The sequence below is a fragment of the Mus musculus genome, chromosome 11 (genome assembly GCF_000001635.26).
Source record: "Mus musculus strain C57BL/6J chromosome 11, GRCm38.p6 C57BL/6J".
Lineage (NCBI taxonomy): Eukaryota > Metazoa > Chordata > Mammalia > Rodentia > Muridae > Mus > Mus musculus.
The window spans coordinates 16,933,013-16,956,351 of NC_000077.6; the positions used below are offsets into that span (position 1 = coordinate 16,933,013).

Consider the following 23,339-nt stretch of genomic DNA (forward strand, 5'->3'; position numbering starts at 1 on the left):
TTAATCCAAGGATGGGTGACTGGAAACCAGGAACTGAATCTGTGCCCAGCTGAAGGAGTTCATCTACAGAACTAGAAAGTAGATTTGGTGAGAAACTGCATAGCATCTGGGAAACGATAGCAAAGATCACTAAGCAATCTAGATAGGTGTGAAGTAGAATTTCTGGTTTCATTGGAGACTCAGTTGTGTCGTGTGGTGTGTACATATAATCCAACAGACAATGAACGACATTCTTACATTGGTCCACCTTGATTTCTTTGATGAGCCCTGAGAGGACATGGGGCAGCTACTGCCTCCACTGCTCCAGGTCACTGCTATGTTGCTGCTGCTGGTAGTAGTTCCTGCTGTTGCTGCTGCTTGTTTCTGCTATTGTTTGCTGCTTTTGCTATTGCTGGATTGCCAGTTTGCTGGATTGCTGGTTGGAACTATCCTGATGATGAACATTGGATTTGCTCCTAGGAGTTTAATGCCCCTAATCATCAGGAAGAAGTCTATGCCCCCTTTCCCCTCTATCATTCTATCTCACTGATCTAGTGTTCAGTGGTCAGAAAGGCTTGAAGTGTAGATGGGTGGTGGGTAAAAGAACCTAATAAAAAAGCCTAAAACATAGGCCTTCAGGGAGGTTGTTCAGTGGGTGGGTTGTTATGTTTTTGCACCCACCCACAAATGATAATTCTTTGTTTTTCATTTTCTGAAACATTCCCTTGGAGTGTCAGCCAGGTTAAAACTATGTGCTCATATCTTGTTACTGGAAAGCTTTTACTCAGTCAGTCCAGTATTATTTCTCTCAACAAATATTACTGAGGATCTGCTAGGGGTCTGGAATTGTGTTAGACCCTAGAGATTTCACTGGGACAACGGTAGTAAGTGTCCTGCATTCCTCTTAGTTTGAAGACATTTTCTGTCTGATTGGGTGTAATGAATGTTGGCTCTTTCAAAGCTTTCATAACTATACTTTTATTCCCATGTGTTCATTATTATTGAAATTTTCATTATATGTGTTTTTCCTATACTGAAGGTCTCCTTCGAATCAAGGACTATACCACATTAGTCACTGTATTTCTGGTGCCTAGAATGGTAATCAGCACATCATGAGTGTTCAGTAATGGCCAAGGGAACCAAACTTTGGTGTGGTCCTGATGTTTGGCTCCTATTTCATTTAGCAGCCAAACCCTCCTCTTAGATACAGGATGAAATGGCACCCATAGCACTACCATTATGGAATTATACTGTCAATGGCCATAGAGAAGAGCTTCTGTAAGTTGAAAGAATCAACAACCAACAACACATCACTGAAAACTCTTTCCAAGAGAAGTTCTACTGCAGGTCTCAGTTGAGCAGCCTATACCAGGAGTTCCCCACTCTCTCACACCGTGATCCCTTCACATTGAAATGACTCCTATTATTCCCCCTCTTCTAGATTTTTATAAGCACTGTAACACATATATAATGTCTCTTAATACCAAAGGTCCTGAGTTCAATTCCTAACAACCACATGGTGGCTCACAACCATCAGTAATGGGATCTGATTTCCTTTTCTGGTGTGTCTGAAAACAGCAACAATGTACTCATATACATAACATGAAAAAATAAATAAATATTAAAAAAACCAAAACAGTTTTAAAAAGAAAGGCAAGAGGAAGAGGAGGAGAAAGAGGAGGAGGAGGAAAAAGAACAACAACATAATGATGTTGTTCTTTGTGATATACATTACACATATGTAATTATACATACATTGTGTTATACATTAATATATCTTTGTTCTTAAAAGTAAATCATGATAGGTATTAGATCATGTTCTGTAACAAAGACAGTTTGTTTCCATGCTTCCAAAACCATAAACAATATTAAAATCAGTGTATTTTGCTAGCTCAAGGGTTCTATGATGAGAGTTGGCTTTGGAAAATGGCTTGGGGATGTTGTAACTTAAGAAGCTTCTGTCAGGCTGCCAGAATATAAGGGTATCATATCTTCACCTCCCTGGTAGCTCTTGTTACTAAATCTTAAATTAGTGCTAGTTCGATATGGTCTTCTGCTTTGTGTTTTACATTTTCCTAGTGCAAATAAACACCTTTCTTATATAAAACTGTGCTTACTAATTATATAACATTACAATTGTAAAAATAAACGATACACCTTCATTTGTCCACATTTTAGTTACTTTAATGGGTTTTTCCTACTGGGGTTTCCATCTCTCTTATCTGACTTACAATAATTTATTTATATTTAATATTGTTACTTCTAGTTCTATAATCACATGCATTATATAAATTGTAAATATTATTTCTAGTGTCTATAGTGAATAAAAATTAACCTTTTTAGTACATCAAACTATTAAGTATGTATTCTCTATCAATCTTCTTTCTAAAAGCCCTCCTTAAGCTGGAAACATGGCTCTGCAGTAAGGAGTACTCTCTGCTCATACAGAGGACATTCGTTAGATTCCTATGCTTGGCAGCTTTCATTTGCCTATAATCCCAGCTCCAAGTGATTTGATGCTCTGACCTTTGGAGTCACCCAAATTTGCATGCACATACCCACACGCATATACAGCATAAAAATAAAATTAATCTTAAGTTGTTCTTTTCACCAAAGACAAAATATTCTTCTGTGCTTAAGGTTTTATCTCTTTTCATTTTCAACTTTATGATTTTCAACAGAGCAGAGCTCCCTGTTTAGCTGTTCACAATCATATGGACATCGCAGGCACAATCCTCAGGTGGCAGGTCCTGGCCTAGGTTCCAGCCCACCCACCCGGTCAGCTATCCTCAGCGGCCATCTGCTCACATCCTCTCCACAATCTCCCTTGGCTCTCAAGGTTCCAGTTGTCTGTGAGAATAGAGGAAAAAAACATCCAGCGAAGCATTCTGCACGCAGCACTCTTCTCAGTTTTCCAGAGCTGACTTCAGGGACCCTGCAGAAAACAAAACAAAACAAAAAGCCACCCCTACTGCCACCCACAGAGGCTGTAACCTGAGGACAAGGCTGTGGCTTAGCTGGTAGGAAGTCCTCATGATCCCTGGACAGCCTTTATAGGTTTCTTGGCTGTTTCCTGGCAGGAGTTAGCATGTGGGCGGTGAGAGGATCAGAAGAATCTTGGCTGGTATGGTAGTCTGGACAAAGTTTGAAAGAGGAACTCTCACAGCTCCATTAGCTGCCAACATGGGAATAAAGCACCCACATGGATATTGTCCCTCTGTCACTCAGGGACAGAAAAGGGTTCCCACAATGCCTAGCACCTGGGAATCCCTACACTTCTCCAGAATTGAGACAGGTATATACTGCTGCACTTTTTCCAAGAAAAGAAAACTACTTCTGGATATTCTTATCCCACCTCCACTGTGATGTTTGGCTGGGCATTTGAACACTGTTTGGGATGGTGGTATAGCCTTGCTGAGGAAGGACATTATTCCGAGTGGGTCTTCAGACATCATAGACTCACCACTTTCAGTTCTCCTTGACTTCTGCTTGTAGTTGAAGGTGTTCTTACTTAGTGTCCTGTTCCAGCTGCCTGCTGCCATGACTCTCCCACCATGATACATTCCTACCACCCTGGAAGCATAAGCCAAAATAAACCTTTTCATCTATGAACTGCCTTGGTCGTGGTATTTTAACATAGCAACAGAAAGTAACTAATACAAAAGTTGTTACCAGAGAGTAGGGTGTTCCTATGAAGAACTTGGTGATGCTAGTTTTTTTTTTTTTTTTAAAGAAATGTAGAAGACTTTGGAAATTGCATGTGTAAATCAGTTGAATGCTGTGAGCATGGTTGGCCAGCCACTCTAGTGGGAGCCTAGAAGACAACAGTGATGAAAGTAACAGGACTGAGGGAAAGCCAGCTTAGGAGATTTCTGAGGGGAACAGTGTCAGCAACTGGGCTAGAGACCATACTTGTGATATTTTGAGAAAGAATCTGGCTCCCTTCTTACTGTGTCCTAAGACCTTGCCTGAGGCTAAATTTAAAATGAAGGGACTGGGCTGTTTTTGTCTATTTAGGTTGTTTTCAGGTGCAAAGCTCTCTTTCCACACTGCCCGTCTTACTGTGTGACTTTCCAGTATTATACAGGTTTTCAAGGTCATTAATGCACCTTCAGGTGGGTCTATTTTAGTCTGTTTGTAAATATAGTTTTATCGAAATGAATGTATTTGTAGGTAGCATATTATATTTTACTCAATTTTATTAGTCTAAATTGAAGTTTAATTTATAGGTAGCTGTACTCTGGAGTTGAATTCTCAACTCTATTTTTTTTGTTATGAAACATTGTGAGTGTTCTGTTAAGCTATAGTAAATTCTTTTTGAAGTCAAAATTTTCCTCTATAATCAGTTAAAAGATTATGGGAACTGTGGGTCTTGTTTTACCTGAAAGACAGATTGTCCATCATAGTAAATTTGCAATAAATCATTTCTTCCAAGCACGGTCTCATATCCATAGCAGAAAAAGCTCCCCTCAAAATCATGACATCTCTTTGGCCTAGAAAATAAGGACTCCTATTTGTGTAAGATTGATGATGTAAGAGGGGGTAAAATTTAATAGGTCATAAGAACATCTTTCTTCTCAACTCAAAAAAACATTGGAGAAAACAGAAATGGGTCATGTTGTTTCTCACAGATGCATTTAGTTTAGTTCTAAGATTATATCATAGCCTGCCCTACTGGGAGAGGGTAATTTCATGATTTTCACAGTGACCACAACACAAATCTTATAATCAAATGCATTTTTCTTGTTCTTGAATGCACATAACTCCAGACTCAAATTTCTTACCATATAGTCTCAATAAAAACATTCAGTTAGAAAACATTGGTGCCAAAAAAAAAACTTTGAGCACAGACCATCTTTTTGAATAGGAGCTGTAAGATCAGGTCTCAGATCTGTGAGGCACTGACTGTGTTCTTGAGAGAACTTTCACCTGACTTATTTTGCCATATGTAAAATGAGACAGGACCTGGTAGTCTGCCCTAAAGTTTTTTCTAAGTCCACCATTATGGCATCCTTTAGCTTAGACGGAAAAACAAAAGAAAGAAGGATGGGGGAGGGAGGGAGAGAGTGAGTATGAGAGAGAAAGGAAGAAAGGAAGAAAGGAAGAAAGGAAGGAAGGAAGGAAGGAAGGAAGGAAGGAAGGAAGAAAGAAAGAAAGAAAGAAAGAAAGAAAGAAAGAAAGAAAGAAAGAAAGAAAGAAAGAAAGAAAGGAAAAGAAAAGAAAGGAAGAAAAGAAAGGAAGAACAGGTGTAAAAACATAACTAGCAGACTCCAGAAAGGAACACATTGTTTATTCTATGTGGCTAGCACCAAGAAATATTCCACCATTGTGTTGATCTACTTTGCCGTGTCTATGTTTGGATTGGAGGCAGGCCAAAAATATTGGCAGTGATGGGAATTTCAGTGTTTCTTTCTTCCCACAAAGTAAAAGCATTGTTTATGCCAACCTATCTATGTGTCCTATGATTAGGTTTAGTTGTCAACTGGATATAATATAGAATCACCTGGCAAGAGACTTTTAATGAGAACATGACCTGCGGGAACGTATGTGGAGCTATAATCTTGATTATATTAATTGAGGTGAGAAAACTTACCCACTATGGGTGGCACCATTCCCTAGGTAGAAGATTGTGAACTATATAAGAGTGGAGAGGGAACAAAACACATAAGCATCCATGCATTAATTCTCTCTGTTCTTGAGTGTAAATGTGCCTTAACTTCTTCTCAATGATGGACTGCAATCTAGAACTGGGAGATAAAATAAGTTCTTTATCCCCTTAATTATTTTCGGAAGGATATTTTTATTCAAGAAATGGGAAAAAAAGACTAAGACAATGTGTATTTTCCAGTAACAAGGAGACTTTGAAACAATTTTAAGTCTGGTATTCTAAAATGAGGAGGGAAAATAATCTGTAGATATTCAATAATTAAGCATGATTTCAATGTATCAATAGAGAAGAAATATACTTTCCCTTCATCCAAGGAAATCTTCTGTATAAAAACTTTCACGTTCCCCCTATAAAAGGGGGAGGGGCTTGAAGCAGAGGCCCCTGAGACTACAAACCTCTGAAGAATCTGATTGCCAAGACAGACAACATGTCTATAAGAGAAAGGAATAAAGATGCCTATTTACAACAACTTACATGTAAAATAGAAATCTGGGTCTGTGTCAAGAATATTCACCAAGAGGACAGAGGGGACAGGGAATGAATAAAAACAAAGTGGGTGGTGTAAGTGTATGGAAATTAACCCTTGACTTTGCATCCTGTTTTTAAGAACTAATAAAAATATGTGTAACACAAGCATTATTCCTTTTAAACACCATTCCAAGGTCAATTGCCAATGCTGCCATCATCAATTCCTGGAGAAGGCAATGGGTTACTTTCCTGACAACATGTCTGAGAGGCCAGTTCTCGAATATGAACTGACACCTTGCTCAAAGTGCATATTACTGAAGCAGTGCACAGTGGGTGGTTTGTGTGTTGGCAAACAAAGTAAGGCAACTCCCATTCTTGTCATAGGATGGATCTGCTTCATCTGCGCTGCTCTTCGCGGTAGGGAGATGCTTGTCCAAGCACAGTATTCTCAGGCCTGCACTTCCCAGAAACCCAGCTTTCACCCATTATCCCTCCTGCAAACAAAATAATTGTGGTGGACCTGGTGGAATAAGCAGATAAGCCCAGTTACTCAGAAGACTGAGGCAAGCAGATCACAAGTTCAAGGCTTGTTTTGGCTACAGAGGGAACTCAAGGCTGTCCTGGGCAACTTAGACCCAGTCTCAAAAGCATTTTTTAGTAAAAAGACTGAGGATCATAAAAACCTCAGTGTTAGAGAATTTGCTCAGAGTGTGAGACCCTAGGTTGAAACTTCACTATCTCAAAACCTTAAAATCAATCAATCAATAAATAAATAAGTGCAAAACAACATAGCAAAAATAAACATTATTAGGAAAGAGATTGAAAGAGCAAGTTAGATATATGTATGCTACAGTTCTAAGGTGCAATTCACATGCAGGGTAGAAAAGAGCCTTTTTGCTTACCTTTTGTATAAAATAATTCAGACCTAGGTTGAACCTAAAGTAGCTTTTGTTGACCACAGTGTCTCCAATGAACTATTGGAATGATTTTTACAAGGCTTGATAAAATAAATGCCAGACACTTTGGGTTGCTCCTAGATTTAGCTAAAAATATTCAGTGACTCTAGAGAAATGAGATTTACCATTTTAAAAGCGCTGATGTAGAGGAATAGTATCCTTCTCTTCCTTCCTTCTACACTGGAGATGGAATCCAGAGGATTTTACATGCTGGACAGTGTTCTACCACTGAACTAGGCACATATCAGCTTAGCTTTATAGACACAGTTTGGTTTTGGTTTTGGTTTTTATCAGTTCTGGGTATTTTGTAGTGTGTTTACAAAGTTTCAGCATAATACAAACTAGTAGAAAAACCTTAAATTCTAAGGTCCCAATGTCATGCAATAAATGAACATTTCTTTCCTTTTAGTGGAGAGGAAACCCAAGTTAAATAGAATTACAGTTCAGGGAGTGAAAATACAGCTTCCCAGGACAACTGATATCTGGTGAGAAGTGACAAATCCAGAGACAGCTATGAGCCAAACTGGAAAATCAAATGTCATGAGCACTCTTTCTGTGTGTATACCTCTGTTTCTCTGTGTGTGTGTCTCTGTCTTTGTCTCTCTTTGCTCTATGCTCTCTCTCTCTCTCTCTCTCTCTCTCTATATATATATATATATATATGTATGTATATATATATATATATATATATATGTGTGTGTGTGTGTATATATATATATACATATATATATAGATATAGATATATATCCTCTGTCTCTCTCTGTTCCTCTCTCTCAATCTCTCTCTGTATGTATCCGTCTGTCTCTGTATCTTTCTGTCTCTGTGTTCCTGTCTCTGTCTCTGTCTCTGTCTCTGTCTCTCATTCTACCTTGTCTTGTAAAGCTAAGCCAAGCAGTGGAACATAGAGGATAGAGGGGAAAGGTAGGATCAGAAGGGAGCACAAAGCCACATGTCTGCACAGGCTGGAGTTAAGTTATCGGCTACTAAGGTTGTTCTAATCCAACTCTTTGGATTACAACTGGAGTTTTAGAAGAAGACTATACTGGCTAGTTTTATGTCAGCTTGACACAAACCAGTCTTCAGAGCCTCAAGTGAGAAAACACCTCCATAAGATTTGGCTGTGAGAAAGCAGGCCAACATATATATTGAGCAAGCTAGTAAGCAGCATACCTCCAAGGCTCTGCATCAGCCCTTGGCTCCAGGCTTCTCCTCTGTTAGAACTCCTGTGCTGGCTTCCTTCAGTGATGGACTACAATGTGGAAGCGTGAACCTAATAAACCCTTTCTCCCTAACTTGCTTTTTGGTCATGGCATTTCATTGCAGGAATAGAAACCCTACCTAAAACAAAGACTGGAATGAATTAGCTGTTTCTGTGCATTCAAAGGGTCTTGGTGAAGCCACAGAGAGCCAGGTGGCCCAGACTATAGAGAAGGAAGAGAAAGAAAGGCCAGGGTAGCAGATGCTTGTGTCTCACTGAGCAGTTGCCAGGCAGCATTTGCTGTGCTATTAGGAACTGAGAATCCTAAAATCAACATGTCAGTTTGCTGGGCTCTCCAGCTGCGAGCCTGCTATGCTACGGTAAGGTGCCAGAGGCTGCCACCCACAGGAGTGCAGCAGTGCACATGCTGTGGGGATGAAGAAGAAGGAGCTCGAAGAGGACACCCTGACAGTAATCAATTCCCATTTCCTGCACATACCTCTGTTCTTCTAACATTCTGCTCTGCTTTCATCTCATTAAGAAAGAAATTATTTTCATTGGCGTGATACAATGAGGAAACACTGGCCTTGGACACATAGAATTTTGCTTCTAGGCTCAGTGCCCATCGTCTTCATGACTATGGTCAATTAATGCAACCTTGATGAACCTCAGTTCTCTTCTAAACAAATGAAGATAATGCCACACGGATAGCTGAAATGACAGAATTGTGTAAACACTCTAGGAGACATTCCCTGGCTTTGTGACACAGGCTGTAACTTGCACTGCTCTCAGCTCTCCTTCCTGTTCCCCCAGACAGTTCCTCAGTACCTCTCAAAACTATTCTCAAACACAGAGAAGAAGGAAAAGGCCTTTAGAATAAATGTTGCACAGCTCATAAGCACATAGGGCCGGGAGCTCTCCTGTGAATGCAGCCATGAACACAGGGGGTTTTCTGCCTCATAACTTGGCCAATTTCTATTCCTCTCATTATGGACACAACTGGCCTCGAGCCAGCAGAGTCCACAAGGCATCACACCTTATTACTGTCAGGCCCAGTAGCAGCTGTAAGCATACATTTTGTTCATTATCGTGTGCATGATTTGCAATGAGGAAAATTACTAGAGGGCTAGACTCTGGTCTATTATAGAGGAGCACCACTGATAGATGCCTCTGAGGGACAGAGTAAACATTAAATAAAATGGTTCATGCAAAGAGGCTACTACAGGGTCCAGTTCTGAGTACAGATAAAAATTACTTTTCTTTTTGTAGTCTGCCAATAATTAAAAATACAGCAAAAGGGGAGAGAAGGTAGGAGTGAGTGGAAAAGGGGGTAACATTTGAAATATAAATAAAGAAAATATCCAATAATAATATTTTTAAAATATGGCAAAAGACAAAATAAAACTCAAATGTGTTGGTCAAATATTATCCTTATTTTCTATATCTGCAATAACTATTTTCCAGCTTAGAATATAAGAAAACAGGCCTTGATCCCTCTTGTTTCAATGTCGGTCAGCATTTGTACCTAAATTTATTTCTAACTTCATATGTAAGATCATATGGTCTTTGTTTTTCTCTGCCTAGCTTATTTTACTTAGCTTAATGTCCAATAGCATCTCCATTAATGTTCTAAGTTGTTGTATAGAAATCTCCTCCAAGTTAAAACATTGCATCCTGCAGGGAAGCTTATTAAGACTCAGGAAGAAATAACTCAGAAGTTTCAGAATATACTGAAATTGGCCAGATATACTAGGCTCCTCCTTCCTCAAGCATATTGAAGCAGTAGGAACTTCTGAAAGACAGTCTCAAAGAAGCCTAGCTCTCTGGAAAAAACAGAAACCACCCGAGTTGCCTGGAAGAGGCTCATTGCAACTGATCTACCCACAGACAAGCTCTCCAGCTTGTTGAGCTGCTGGGAAGTCGTTCAGGGAGCTCCAGACTTCCAGCTCTCATGCGCGGTCAACCATGCTTGGAGGGCAGTTGCTAATGCAACTGTCTTGGACTCATTTCTGCTCCTGGTAGCAACTCCTCAAACACACTCCTATAATTAATTTTTCTCAGCTTTCTATCAGAAGTATAAGTCTGTCCATGTCTCCCCATGAATAGTGCCATACAACACAAAAGATCCCCCTTTTGATGTTAAATAGCATCCCATTGTATGTATGTACCATATTTTCTTTACTAAGTCACCCACTAATGGAGTGTTACTTTCCCCTATATCTAGGCAATTGTGAACAATGTTATAAATGAACATGAGAATGTAGATATATCATTGGCTTTAACATATTTGAATATAAACAAGAACAGAAATAGCCAAGCATAAGGTAGTACCAAATTTAATTTTGAAGAACCTTTATACTGTTTTCCATAATTAATGTACCAATTCATATTCCTGTGGGTCGTTTGAATAGGTATGGCCCTCAGACTCATGTTTTTGAATGCTTGACCTATAGAGAGTGACACTATTAGGAGGTGTGGCCTTATTGGAGTAGATGCAGCCTTGTTAGAGGAAATGTGTCACTGTGGAGGTGGGCTTTGAGGATATATATGTATACACATATATCCTCAAGCTACACCCAGTGTGACACACTGTCTCTTCCTTGCTGCCTGTGGGTCAAGATGTAGAACTCTCAGCTCCTCCTCCAGCACCATGTCTGCCTTTACTCTGCCATGCTTCCAGCACCGACTGTTTTCCTTTATAAGAATTGCCATGGCTGTGGTGTCTCTTCACAGTAATGAAATGCTAACGAAGACAACTCCCAATGCTGAATATAGCAGTTCTCTTTTCTCCATATCCAGGAAACTGTTGCCTTTTGACTTTTATAACAATGGTCTATCTTCGTATGGTTTTGATTTGTGTTTCTATGATGATCAGTGACAGTGAGGACATTTTTTGCTCATTAAAAAAAATGGATTTGTTTTTGGTTTTGCTTCATTAACTCTCGAGTCATTAGTATGTATTCTTTTAATATTCTTTTAATATTCTGTGTAATGAAATCTGAGGTGTGTCATCGAGGAGCCTCTCGTCAGAGCTCTGTTAGCTTTGATCCACCGTTTCCCTGATCCCAAAGCTTCATCTTTTATTTTCTTTCTTGTTTTGTTAGAATGTGGCCTTGTTGCAGTTTTTTCAGAAGAGATAAAAAGTAAATTTCACTTCTCCAGGGCTTCTCATTAACATGGACCTATTCCCAAGGCTGCTATCTGAAGTTAATGCTTTGTTAAGCCTTTAAAGGTAAGAGAGTTTAACTTTGCAGGTTAGAATTCGACTCTGTGGCCACTCCATCCTGCTCCTCCTGTCTTGCCATGCAGTGGAGTCACAGGGGCACGGATACCCTAACTTTGGCCACAGGAAGTGCTCTCTGGAGTCTCAGTTAACCCACGTCCGTGTAGAGCAGACTGCCATCTGGAGAGACCACAGAAGCATTTGCTTCTGTGAAAGAAGAAAAGGCCTGCCCCAGCTGTTGACTACATCTTCTGCTCTGTACCATCAATCAGGAGTTCCCAGCACAGGGCCAGAGATCCTATCCCAGAATTAGAATATTCCTCTGTTTTACCAGTAATAAGATAGATATTTAAAAGTTCACCCTACAGAAATGATAGAATATTCATTCTCACTATAAAAATAATAGAAAATTTTCATATAAAGAAACAATCAGAGACTATGTGTAGGAAAATGTAGGACACGTTCATAATAAATAGCAAGCAAGGGATCATATTTTTTTCTAGAGTTTATATTCCTGTGTAGCACCCACATCTATGCATGCTCCAGAAAGCATTTTTTTTTTTTGGTAGATGCCTGAAACGGCAGAAAATGCTGGACCTTACACATAGCAGGCCTGCGGCATGTCCTACAGCATTGCCACACAGCAACAGTTAGTCTGTGCTTCCCTGTGAGTCTCCCTTTGGCATCCCTACTCACCCCTTTTGGAGTCATTATTAGGCAAAACAAAAGTGTCTTGAACACAAATCCTGCAATATCAAGATAGTCTTTCTTATAAATGACATGGTTACTAAAAAGTGGATAGTATACTAAGTGGATGCCTTGAATAAAGAGATAATGCATTTTCTGGGCAACAGTTTATCATGGCACTTAAAACAACTTGAAATCCTTGTAATTTAAAACATATATTTGCTATTTATCTAATAATTAAAACAACTAATATCTAACTGCAGAACATTCCACTTCACATTTTCAGATCACAGTTGACCACAGGTAATTATAGTGTTAAAGACAAAAACCACAGGAAATGGAGAACTTCTGTAACAGTTTCCAAACTTATACTGTTATTAGTTGTGATATCTCTGTCATTTTAAATAAGTCTATTTTGTGGTTTATGTGAAGGAGCCATTTTTAATGGTTTCAAGAGGTTTCCAAAAACTGGTTTCAGAGGCAACCAAGTCAGGCTCTGCTGCTGCACTGGAGGCACAAACCACGGCCCTGAGGGTCTGAAGACCTGGAATCGGTACAGTTTGGGCTAAAAGGAGTCTTGGGTTGGATTTTGTTCTCACGTTCCCAAAGTCCTTAACCTACTGTTCTCAAGCACAGCTTGCTGCCCAGGAGAATGTTGTAATCTGATTCCCTGGTGTCAAAGAAATGCTTAGTACATACCGTTATAATTTTCTGAAACTGTAGAGAACCCTTTTGCATACAAATTATTATCTATGGAATGTGAGTCCTCTGGAGACAAGCTCATTAGTTATCAGCCTTGTAGAACACAAACTTTCTCATAAGCATTTATCATCATCTTCAGACTCCGTTCACCACTTGGCTAGCCATTGCAAGCTGCCTCCTCTGGCTGGCACATAATACTTTTTTAGCCCCATCCATTTTAGGGAGCTTTATCTACACTCTACCTCCCTTTTAAAGACCTCATGGGTCAAACTGTCTCTTAGATCCCTACCACACTAATCTCTCCCTTAGCCATTCTCCCATTAAGCTTTGCCGGTGTAACTGTGGAAACTATTTCTTTTATACTTACTTATGGTACCATCTGCCTTTCTGCAGACATCAACCCCCTGCATGATGGTTTCAACTTCAAATAATTATTTACTATTGGTTATTTATTTAGATTGAGAGATTAAAGGCGATTCTATTTTATTATGATGTGTCTCAAGAGATTAAAGGAGATAAAGTTCTTTATATCTTAGTTCATTGAAATTTACATTTTTTGGATCTTAGAATCCAGAAAGAGGAGAAACTCAACAATTGAGGATTTCTTTACTGTGATTCAAAAACAAAAAGTGGTGTCAAAGCCATCTTTCTGTATTCCATGACCCAAGGTCTCGGGAAGATGAGGGGAACATCTGTCCATATCCGGCTGAGTAAAAGAACTGTGCAGGTTGTAAAAAGCTGGGTCTCATGGACCGGGCATCTACAAACCATCACTGTTTCCCTCTCACATTCAAATGATTTAGACCTGGAGGCCAACCACTGTCTGATCCCGACCACTGCAGAGGATAAGGGCCTTTGTCTGAGTTCTGGGTTATGTCCAAAGATGGAGGTCTAGGGAAAGATGAAGACGACACTTTATAATTTTGTCTAAATGTGTCTTATTTATGTCTGAGTTTAAAAAGGAACATGTGGAAGGCTCAGCTCCATCTTTCCTTACAACAGCACTACATTGGCCTTCCCCACATGAGGAGTATTGAAGAGAACTGACTATTTTGTCTGCCTTACTGAAAACACTCACTGAATTCCTGGAGTCTGTTTTCTCTGCTCCTCGCATGTGTCAGTCAAGGGCAGGATCAAAGTCCAAATAGTTTATGTTCGCCCAGGGTCACTTAAGAGGGATGCTTAATTAGAACTCAAGAGAGAAAGTTGAGGTTTTAGATGGGATTTTCCCATAAGTAACTAAATATTCTTTTCTATCAAAAGAGTAGAACTTTCTCAATCTACCACTATTCTTATTTACGTCTTTACTGTGTGAAAAGCTATGAGGTACTGATAAAGTCAAGTGCAAAGCTGACCTCAAATGTTCTTGTCTATTTGTGTGTGTGTGTGTGTGTGTGTGTGTGTGTGTGTGTGTGTGTGTAGTAACCAATAGCTCTCTTATTGAATTAAAGGCTTGCTGAAAAGGAGGAAAATCATTCCTGGCATTGGAAATCTGAGTAACTAACTAGAGTTTGTGAGTCTTAGAGGAGAACCTACTGTCATCATTTTACTAAACCAACACAATTCCAAACTGAATTCTAAAGTTTTAACCTCATACCCACAGAAAAGTACATTCTCCAACTTTCACCAAAGAAACTTCTTCTTAGAGCAGATGGAGATCATTACATTAAACTACCATGGGTCAAAATGCAAGAACAAGTGCCTGGCTCCAGCTGGTCCATCAAACACACCCCTGCACCCAAGGCTCCGGAAACATCCAGGAAGAAGAAGAAAAACTGCTGTAAGGGCCACATGCCAGGAATCTGCTATGAGACAATGTCTCCTGGAAATGCCGGGGATGTATCACCCATGATACCTCAACAATACAGCTAGCTAAAAAAGACCCAAACAAAGATAACACCAATAGACATCTAACATGGTAGTGAAATATTTCACAGAACCCTACCCCTAGGCAAAGAACTGCAGACAACTAAGGAATGAAGACAGCACAAGAATTAGTCTTCTCTACTGATGAGCCCCTAATCTGTTATCCAATATCAAGTACTGGATACCAAGCCCTGAGCTAGTATGCATGCAAGTAACACGAAACAGAATGAGCACCTGTGTTGATATATTTAGGTGTGTGTGTGTGTGTGTGTGTGTGTGTGTGCATAAGAGGGGGGGTAGAGGAAAGAGAGGAAGAGGTTATGATTTCAAGAGGAAGGAAGGAAAACAATAAAAATCTCAAGGAAAATTTATTGAAATGAATAAAAGAAGCAAGACCCTTCCTTGGTTTTTGACATTTTTATCTCAGTGTAAACAGTAGTGTGTTTGTCAGAATTACATCAATACAAATATCCAGTGCCTTCTAAGGTACCCAACAAATGCTGATGGTTCTTTATATGTAGCTTTCAGCGAAGAGTCAGCATGTTGCAGAGGTCTTCCTTCATGTTAGAGTACTTTGTAATGTATTGAGACTTTTATAAAAAAAAAATGACATTTTCAAATACTCAATGTTTAGTCTTCCAACCTATGAATGCAATAATCCCCATATTAAGTTTCACTGAATTTTTAAAAAGTAAGAATGTCAGTTTTGATGATACTAACTATGCTTCCTCCTAATTCCTCTCAGGTTCACACCCTAGCTCCCTTACTCCCCTCCTCCCTCCCCCCCCCTCTCTCTCATGCTCGCTCACTTGCTTGCTCTCACTCTCCCAGTTGGTGCTATCATTTACTCCTGAGTATGGCTATCCTCTGGTTGTTGCTTGACCTACCAAATGACACACTGTTAAAGAAAACTGACTCTCTCCTCAGAAGCTATCAACTATATATAACTCCCCAGTTAGGAGCAAGAGGCTCTTGAATTAACCCAATTCCACCCTCACCATGGTACTCTAAAATGTTGACTGGCTTGACCTAGTTAGTATAGGTCTGGGTGGGGGGGGGGAACCACAGCTGCTGGAAGTTTATGTGTTGCAGTCCTGTCCTGTCCTGTCCTGTCCAGAAAACAGTTACTAAATTTAACACTGTTACTAAACTTAACTTGGAACTTGGGAAAACAAAACAAAACAAAAAAACCCCGCCAGTAAGTCAATGGTGTCCTCTGCTGGTCAAGGGTGGCATGTACAACATAAAGTTTAGCTGAGGTAAAGATTCAGAAATGGCAGGTTCAGAAATAGTCTACAGGAGCATGAACTCAGAAATGAAAACTAATTCCAGTCAGCAATGGAAGAGCAAGAACTTTAAGCAGAACCCTGGAGAACCACTGCTTGCTTGTCTTGGCTTGCTCAGTTTGCATTCTTACACAACCCAGGACCACCATATGAATGATACTGTGCTACATCCACTCCAGTAGTGACAAGCTCGACAGGCCCTGAAAACCTGGGTGCTGTTCCGAGGCGAAAAGTTCACGGAAACTTAGTCTCCTGGAATCGTGGCATCCTGTATAAAGAATGCTCCAATGCCCTTGCTTTAGTTGGTAAACACATCTGTGTGCTTTCCCTTAATATTGATTTATTACAAGTGCTCCTACGGATTGATATTTTGACATATAGCTAAGTTAGATTCTAGGCAGTCCTTGATCCGACCTTGGGCATGGATAGCTAAGTCACTGCCCTATACAGGAATTTACCATTATCTAGGAAGATGGAAGTTTGTGATCTAAGAAGTAACCAGAGTAGATACTTAGAAATATGGATAGCTGAGTTACACCCATACACAAGTATTTACAATGGCCTAGGGGGAAGGTGGACTATACAATAGACTAGAATAGGAACTGTGGCAAGGGCACAAAGCCCTTGACCCTGGCTTCTAAGATTAAGTGGGCCTTAGGTGGAGATGTTTTTGATCCCAGTTGTTAGCATTGAATTTTATCCCAACTGGTTCCTGCCGGTCCTTCCATGTTTGCATTCCTCTGTTTTGTGTAAGAATCCAGTAACCTCTTTGTACCTTGCCGGTATGTCACCCAACTTCCCTATTTTCTTCTGTATAAAAAGTTTGATGCTCGATTTGACAAATTACATTCAGATTCTACACAATCTCATCTGTCGCTTCTGTTTGTCATTCGCCGACTCCTTGTCCACCTGCAACCAGAGACCCGTTCCACACAGATAGGAGACCCAAAAAGGCGATAGTCTGCGGCAATACTGCCCACAGTGGGCTGGGCTCGCCATAGATCTATCATCAAGAAAATGCCACCATAAACTTGCCTACAGTCCAGTCCGAGTGAGACAATTCCTCATTTGAGGTTCCTTCTTCCAAGGTGTCAAGTTGACAAAAACCAACCAGCACACACCAAATGGTGCCCCCTTCCCCCCACCCCCCCACCACCACCACCACATACACACACACCATTTCCTCTTTCCTTGTATTTCTGACTCATATCTTCTATAGAAAGCTATAGGCTTTCTTATGCCAGCTAGTGGGATGTATGGCTTTGATCGGATTGGTGTTTTTTATGAAAGCAGCTCCCTTCCCTCAGCTCTCACCCCAAGGTCTGTTCCTTCTGGTAAGTCTCTGACTTCTTATTTCAGACATTAACTGGGAATGTGAAGAAGCTCAATACACGAGGTAGTCCGCTCTTAAATGTGTCTTCCCAGGGGAGTCACAGTTTCTTGAATCCATAACAGGGGATATTGAGCGTTTCTATGTATATATATGTACATCCTGGAAAGTTCCCCAGGATGCTTTCTGCCATTAGGCCTAAGTAAACAAGTATCTCTTAGCTTCAACATCTTTATAATCAGAGACATATAGAATGTTCAAACTAAAGGCCGTAAGGGTGTAATATGCAAAAGCAGTCTTAGAGAAATACAGAACTGCACGAAAGACTGGCAAGGGGTAAATGTTGAATGCTAGCAAATATCTTCTCTGGGAACAAAACTACAATGTTCAGCTAACTTAATAACCACATAAGCTGAAAGGTTTGCAATTCCATCGTATATAGCAGTCTCGGTAGTCCTTGATATTTCACTATATTTTTGCAAGATGCTACTAGATAGAATACATACCGCATCGAGCGTTAAGCTTCCCCGGGCAGCTCCCTGGAATGTTACTATGCTAAGAAACAAAGGAAATGAGTAACACGATATTATCATCAAAAAAAATTTCAACGTGAACTTTTTCAGCAACCTTTGTCGAGCACACACCTCAGGGAAGGAGCACCTAGTCAGGTTGCAGAGTCCCCTGGGGAGAGAGAGCCTTGGCGCTCAAACTCTCGGCCGTCTCAAAGCCCTCGCTAGCTACCAAAGCACTTTGGGAGTCCCGCCCTTTGCAAGTCCCGCCCTTTGTAAGTCCCGCCCTTTGTAAGTCCCGCTCTTTTAAGTCCCGCCCATGTGCCCGCTGTCACTCAGCGGGGACGCTGGACCTTGCAGTGACTTGGGCCTCCTTTCTTTCCTTCCCTTACGGTGATGAAACGCAGGGTAAACTACCAATCCCAGAAGGCACCGCGCATGCAAATGGGTGGAGCGAGGCTTGAGAGGGCGGGACATGAAGGCCTTCCGGAAAAGATTCAAATCCGGAGGACTGAAATCGCGGGAGGAGCCGGCACCGCGCCTTTAGGTAGGAGAGGCAGCTCTGCCCTTCCCTGCACAGGGACCAGCGTGCTCAGCTGTGGTCGGTCGCTTCTCCTGCCTGTCCTCACAGCACAGGGATGTGGTTGCGCTCGCCAGGACTGGTGTGGGCTCCCTGAGAACTAGTCTTGCCCGACGATGCTCTTTCTCGGTTTGCTCACTCCTAGTGACATTTGACAGGACGGTGGATGGAGGGGCTGGAGGTGGCCCAGAGTGACCGCTCTTCTCAAAGACCCAGGTTTAGTTCCCAGTGTCCACAGAGGGGTCTTGCCACTGACTGTTACTCCATTTCGGGGATCCCACCCCCCTTTTGGCTCCTGCGGGCAGCGCACGCACTGTGTGCTGAGACTTGTTTGCAAGCAAACCGGCAATACACATACATAGAAGCAGATCTTTGAAAAGGAGGTGGGAGGACCGCAAGCTAACGCAATATTTCCGCAAGGTTGGTTCAAAAAGAGGCGACATACAAGGAATAGCTTTCGAGGCATTCAAGAGAGATAATTTAGAAGATTCCTAGTGAGATTTTTGGGAATATGACCAAGGCACCACAGAATGTTCAATTGAAAAACTTCCTGCCTCTTGTGGAATTCCTTTGACAGAAGGAAAGATTTTATTCCTAGGGAGAGCCTGGGAGAAACAGCAAACATCTGAGTGTAGTGTAACCTCCTAATAGAAACTTAGTTTCAAAGATGACACTTTGCCTTTAGTTTGTACCAGTGGTAGGAGGGGAGAAGGTTCGTTGCAAATACTTGATCTTGTGGGTTTTGTCTTGTTTTTGCACACCAAGTTGCTTTCTATTTTCTATTTCTAAAGGAAGCCCCTGTTCAGTTCAGACATTACAGTTCTAACCACAACCAGTTTGGATCATAAACAGCCTAACCAAAGGTAGTCACCATGATGTTACTAACTACAAAGACTCGAGTAGTGCATCTGAAAAGGGAATTGTTAGTCACTGAATGAAGAGATATTTAGCTATACATCAAATGCCTATTGTATCCTGATTCTCCACCACAAAAGGAACTGTAAGTATTATAAAGTAGGTAAACACAAATTGTGCTTATATTGCAACATGGCCCAGGATGATGTGTGCAGCCTTGAAGCTTCCAGAAGCTTCCACTGTGGTCCTTGAGAACATTAGCTGGAATAAGGCTTTACATCTATAGCTATATACTATTCCTAGCTGAATTATGAACTACTTAGATTGTACTTGTCACTCAGTAATAGATTTGGGGACAGTGATCCTTAGCTCATAATTAGGCACATAAGATAGATTGATTTCTAAGACACCACTCTTGAAGTGTAATTGAATATATGAGACTCCATAATTATGGTCAGGACTTCATCCTGGACTATTTTGGGTAAACTGATGTCAAGAGTATGCACTTGTCCACTACATCCAAACGGTTAAGTAGTTCTTATACAGATTACTAAAGGACCAGCAGGTTTGTGACTCTGTTAGCTCGAAGGTGAGGAAACCAATGGTAAAGCATCAGTTCACATAGAGACTTTTAATAAACACTAAAGTAGTCATTATTACTAAACTCAGCAAATGTTTGATGTGGAGAATCATTCCCCCCCCCTTTTTTTAAAGATAATGTTCTTCTAGAACAGCAAGAAACAAAACATGTAGAAACCATGATACTTGCCAAGAACTAGTGTTCAAAGTGAAGGGAATGTGTTCATGGTCTCCCATATACAGGTCAGATGTTGGCCACTTGTTTTTACGCACGCCACCTGGCAGTCTTCAAGAAACACACACGAGACACGGCATGGATTCGTCCTTGCAGATTAAGAGGCTGAAGTCAAGAAATGTAAAGTTCTTTAAATCATTCATAAACTATCTGACTCCGAGGAGGATGCACATTTTGGTCTGAAGAGGCTGAGTATATTTAACTCTGCCCTGTAGGTTGCATATGAAGACAATTGGTAAACAATGAAGAAAACCTCCAAGAAGAACAATAATTTCAAAATTCCTGGTACAGAATTGAATTCCGCGGATGCTGAAAGGGGAAAAGAAGAGAGTCAACGTAACTTTGTTGAACTACTGCCCTTGGAAGTCACTTATAAAATTTTCAGCCAGCTAGACATTCAGAGTTTATGCAGAGCTTCCAGGACATGCACAGGTTGGAATTGTGCAATAAGAAACAATGACTCCTTATGGAAACCCCACTGCTTGACCATAAGAGCTGTGTGCCAAAGAGAAATAGACGATGATATAAAAAGTGGTTATACCTGGAGGGTAAGTTTAACTTTCACAACTTTTCATGGTTTTTGACAGGGGTGTTATGGCACAGTTAAGAGAATACTATAATCTCTACTTAGGGTAGCATACAGAGCATGCTGACTTTAGGGAAGGAGTTAAAGTTGAATTATTTATCCTCTTTCTACTGGCATAGTCTCCACACTGTTTTCTACTCAGCTTTGTACATCCCAGATCTTAAAGTCGGGAACTTTCCTTGTTATGCAGAAGGGAGGTGAAGAAGCCAATTTCCTCATCTTCCACCTTATGAAAACCTCCAATACATATAAAGCACTGCTCTTTGTATATACACTAATCCATACATGCACACATAATTTACCAATGCAATTAATATGTGTACTTCCAAGTGTGTAATTCATCTCAGTCCTGTGAATGAGTTGCTCTGCTTGCAGACATGCGCACCAGCCAACCATGCTGCCAGTCTTTTTGAATGATGATGTCTATCCCTTTCAGGTAATACTCCTAAGAAATTACCAGAAGAGCAAAGTGAAATATGAGTGGCTAAGTGGCAGATACAGCAACATCCGTTCTCCTGTTAACTTGCCAGAAAAGGCTATGTGCCCCATGGATGCAGATACGTGGGGGGAAATTCTAGATGCAGAACTGGAAAGAGAAGTTGAAAAATTGCAATAGTTTTATGCCACGTGATCAAAATCACTCGGACTCCAAGATACTTTGAAATCTGATAATGTCTTTCTTAGCCTTTTAAGTATTTAACATTTAAAAGAAAACAAAGTTGAAAATGAAGCTTTGTTTGTATTTTGCACTCAAGTTAAAAAATTTTTCTGGTCTTATACTATGGGGAAATCATGAAATGTTATTTTTATAAGAAATAATAGACTGGTAGAATGATTTTGAAATGTATTGCTCCATGTATTTATGTTAGAATATTGAATTACTTGAAGTGATAGAATTTATTGTTGTTTTCTATTTAAACCTTCAAGAATTTAGGGGATTTTTGAAGAAACTTATTTAAACATTCATTATAAATAAGTATAAATATGCTCTCATGGGGGAATATCAAAGTAAGTAGTTGTAATATATTTAAATTGATAATAAATTTACATGTTAATAACTTTACAGTTTCCACTGCAGTGGAAAAGATGGAACTGTCAAATAATGGCACTATTTTAAAATGTGTTAAACTTATAGTTTATTTAAACTTGATCTAATCTTGGGGTAGAAGCTCTCAGATTAAGATTTTCATTTTTTTTTCCTACATACCTGAGATTAGTCTCAAAGACTGGGAATGTGTGGAACGTTTCAGGACATTTAATGACTGTTAGAACCACCAAAGGCTTTCTTTACCTTGGTCAGACTATCTTTCCAACACTTGCTAGCACCATCTAGTGTATTCTTTTTTTTTTCTTCCATTTTTTATTAGGTATTTAGCTCATTTACATTTCCAATGCTATACCAAAAGTCCCCCATACCCACCCACCCCCACTCCCCTACCCACCCACTCCCCCTTTTTGGCCCTGGCGTTCCCCTGTACTGGGGCATATAAAGTTTGCAAGTCCAATGGGCCTCTCTTTCCAGTGATGGCCGACTAGTGTATTCTTATATGCTTCTTACTAACAAGGAAAAATTATTCTCAGAGCCCTGCCTGACTTTGTTAAAGTGTATCTTTGCAGGGAGGGACTTTTTTCCCAACTTTGTTTCCCTTTTGTAAAGGAGTATTATGTAGCACATTCCATCTACCAGGTCATTTCACCTGAATCTCTAAGTCATAGTCAGAAAGCATCTACAACTCTGGTCATTTGTATGGGGTTTCCATAGCTGTATTCCTTCCCTTTTACTGCTGCGATTAAACACCATGACCAAAACCAGCTATGGAAAAAGGAGTTCATTTGTCTTAGAGTTCCAGAGCAGTACAAGTCCATTACTGCAAGGAAAGCACGGCAGCAGTTGCTAAATGCTAGGAAGCCAGGATTAAATAACTAGGCATGGAGGTTAGAGCAACAGGTCAAGATTCACGTCCTCAACCAAAAGCATGAGTAGAGAGAGCAAACTGGACGCAGGTGAGCTCTGGAGCTCTCAAAAGCCTGGTGCCAGTAACACTTCTACAAGCAAGGCCACATCCACTAAACCTCCACAAACATCCCTACCAACCAGGGACCAACACTTATTCAAGTACAGGAGCCTATGTAAAGCATTTCTTATCAAACTATCACAGTTTTTTTTTTAAGTCTAGGAAACCAATATTTAATAACTAGACAGCTGTCAGAATAATGCCCCTTCAAATACACATTCTTTCTGTTGTGTCACATGGACGATAATTATCTACTTGTGTTTTAATGGAAATTAAAAATAAGTTAATTGGAAATGACCTTGAAAACCAGGCAGTGCAATTTCTAGGGCTATGCCTGTGCTCAAAACCATCTATTCTATAGTAGTTTCTCCATTACTATCATAAGGCAGTTCTCTCCCAGCATTGAGGCAGGCATTAGAAAGTCTCCCAATAGAATGCTATCCATAACTAGTCCTGTTTCTACCTGCTAGGATGACACTGATTTAGTCCTTCTCTAGGTTTGCTATTCAAATGCTTGAAGACAGCTGGCCTGTCACTTCCCATTGTCTTCTCCCCAGTTACTTCTGATAGTCACGTGCCACAGTGTCTAAGCCAAACAGCATTGTCTACTGCTTCTG

General features: G+C 40.4%; 1 protein-coding gene and 1 long non-coding RNA gene across 15 annotated transcripts; one reads left to right on the top strand and one right to left on the bottom strand.

The window, feature by feature from the left end:
* Positions 1–1,696: 1,696 nt before the first annotated feature.
* On the bottom strand, positions 1,697–18,270 carry Eldr (Egfr long non-coding downstream RNA). 5 transcript variants are annotated; one of them, NR_110421.1, is made up of 6 exons: positions 18,008–18,270; positions 17,870–17,918; positions 5,573–5,613; positions 4,361–4,472; positions 3,443–3,552; positions 1,697–2,914 (listed from the first exon to the last, which is right to left on the bottom strand). It is a non-coding gene; the product is annotated as an Egfr long non-coding downstream RNA (long non-coding RNA). The 5 variants fall into 5 exon arrangements; NR_110422.1 differs by lacking the exon at positions 5,573–5,613 and having other exon boundaries at positions 1,697–2,829; NR_110425.1 differs by lacking the exons at positions 4,361–4,472; positions 5,573–5,613 and having other exon boundaries at positions 1,697–2,829.
* Positions 18,212–21,765, top strand: Fbxo48 (F-box protein 48). 10 transcript variants are annotated; one of them, NM_001359162.1, is made up of 4 exons: positions 18,363–18,419; positions 19,244–19,452; positions 20,130–20,669; positions 21,144–21,760. In NM_001359162.1, exons 3-4 carry the CDS (start codon positions 20,364–20,366, stop codon positions 21,321–21,323), a joined length of 486 nt encoding a protein of 161 aa, NP_001346091.1. In that variant the 5' UTR covers positions 18,363–18,419; positions 19,244–19,452; positions 20,130–20,363; the 3' UTR covers positions 21,324–21,760. The 10 variants fall into 10 exon arrangements, with proteins under 10 accessions (XP_006514795.1, XP_006514794.1, XP_030101946.1 ...); NM_176982.2 differs by having other exon boundaries at positions 18,398–19,452; positions 20,130–20,241; positions 20,337–20,669; XM_006514732.4 differs by lacking the exon at positions 19,244–19,452 and having other exon boundaries at positions 18,212–18,419; positions 20,337–20,669; positions 21,144–21,765.
* Positions 21,766–23,339: the final 1,574 nt, after the last annotated feature.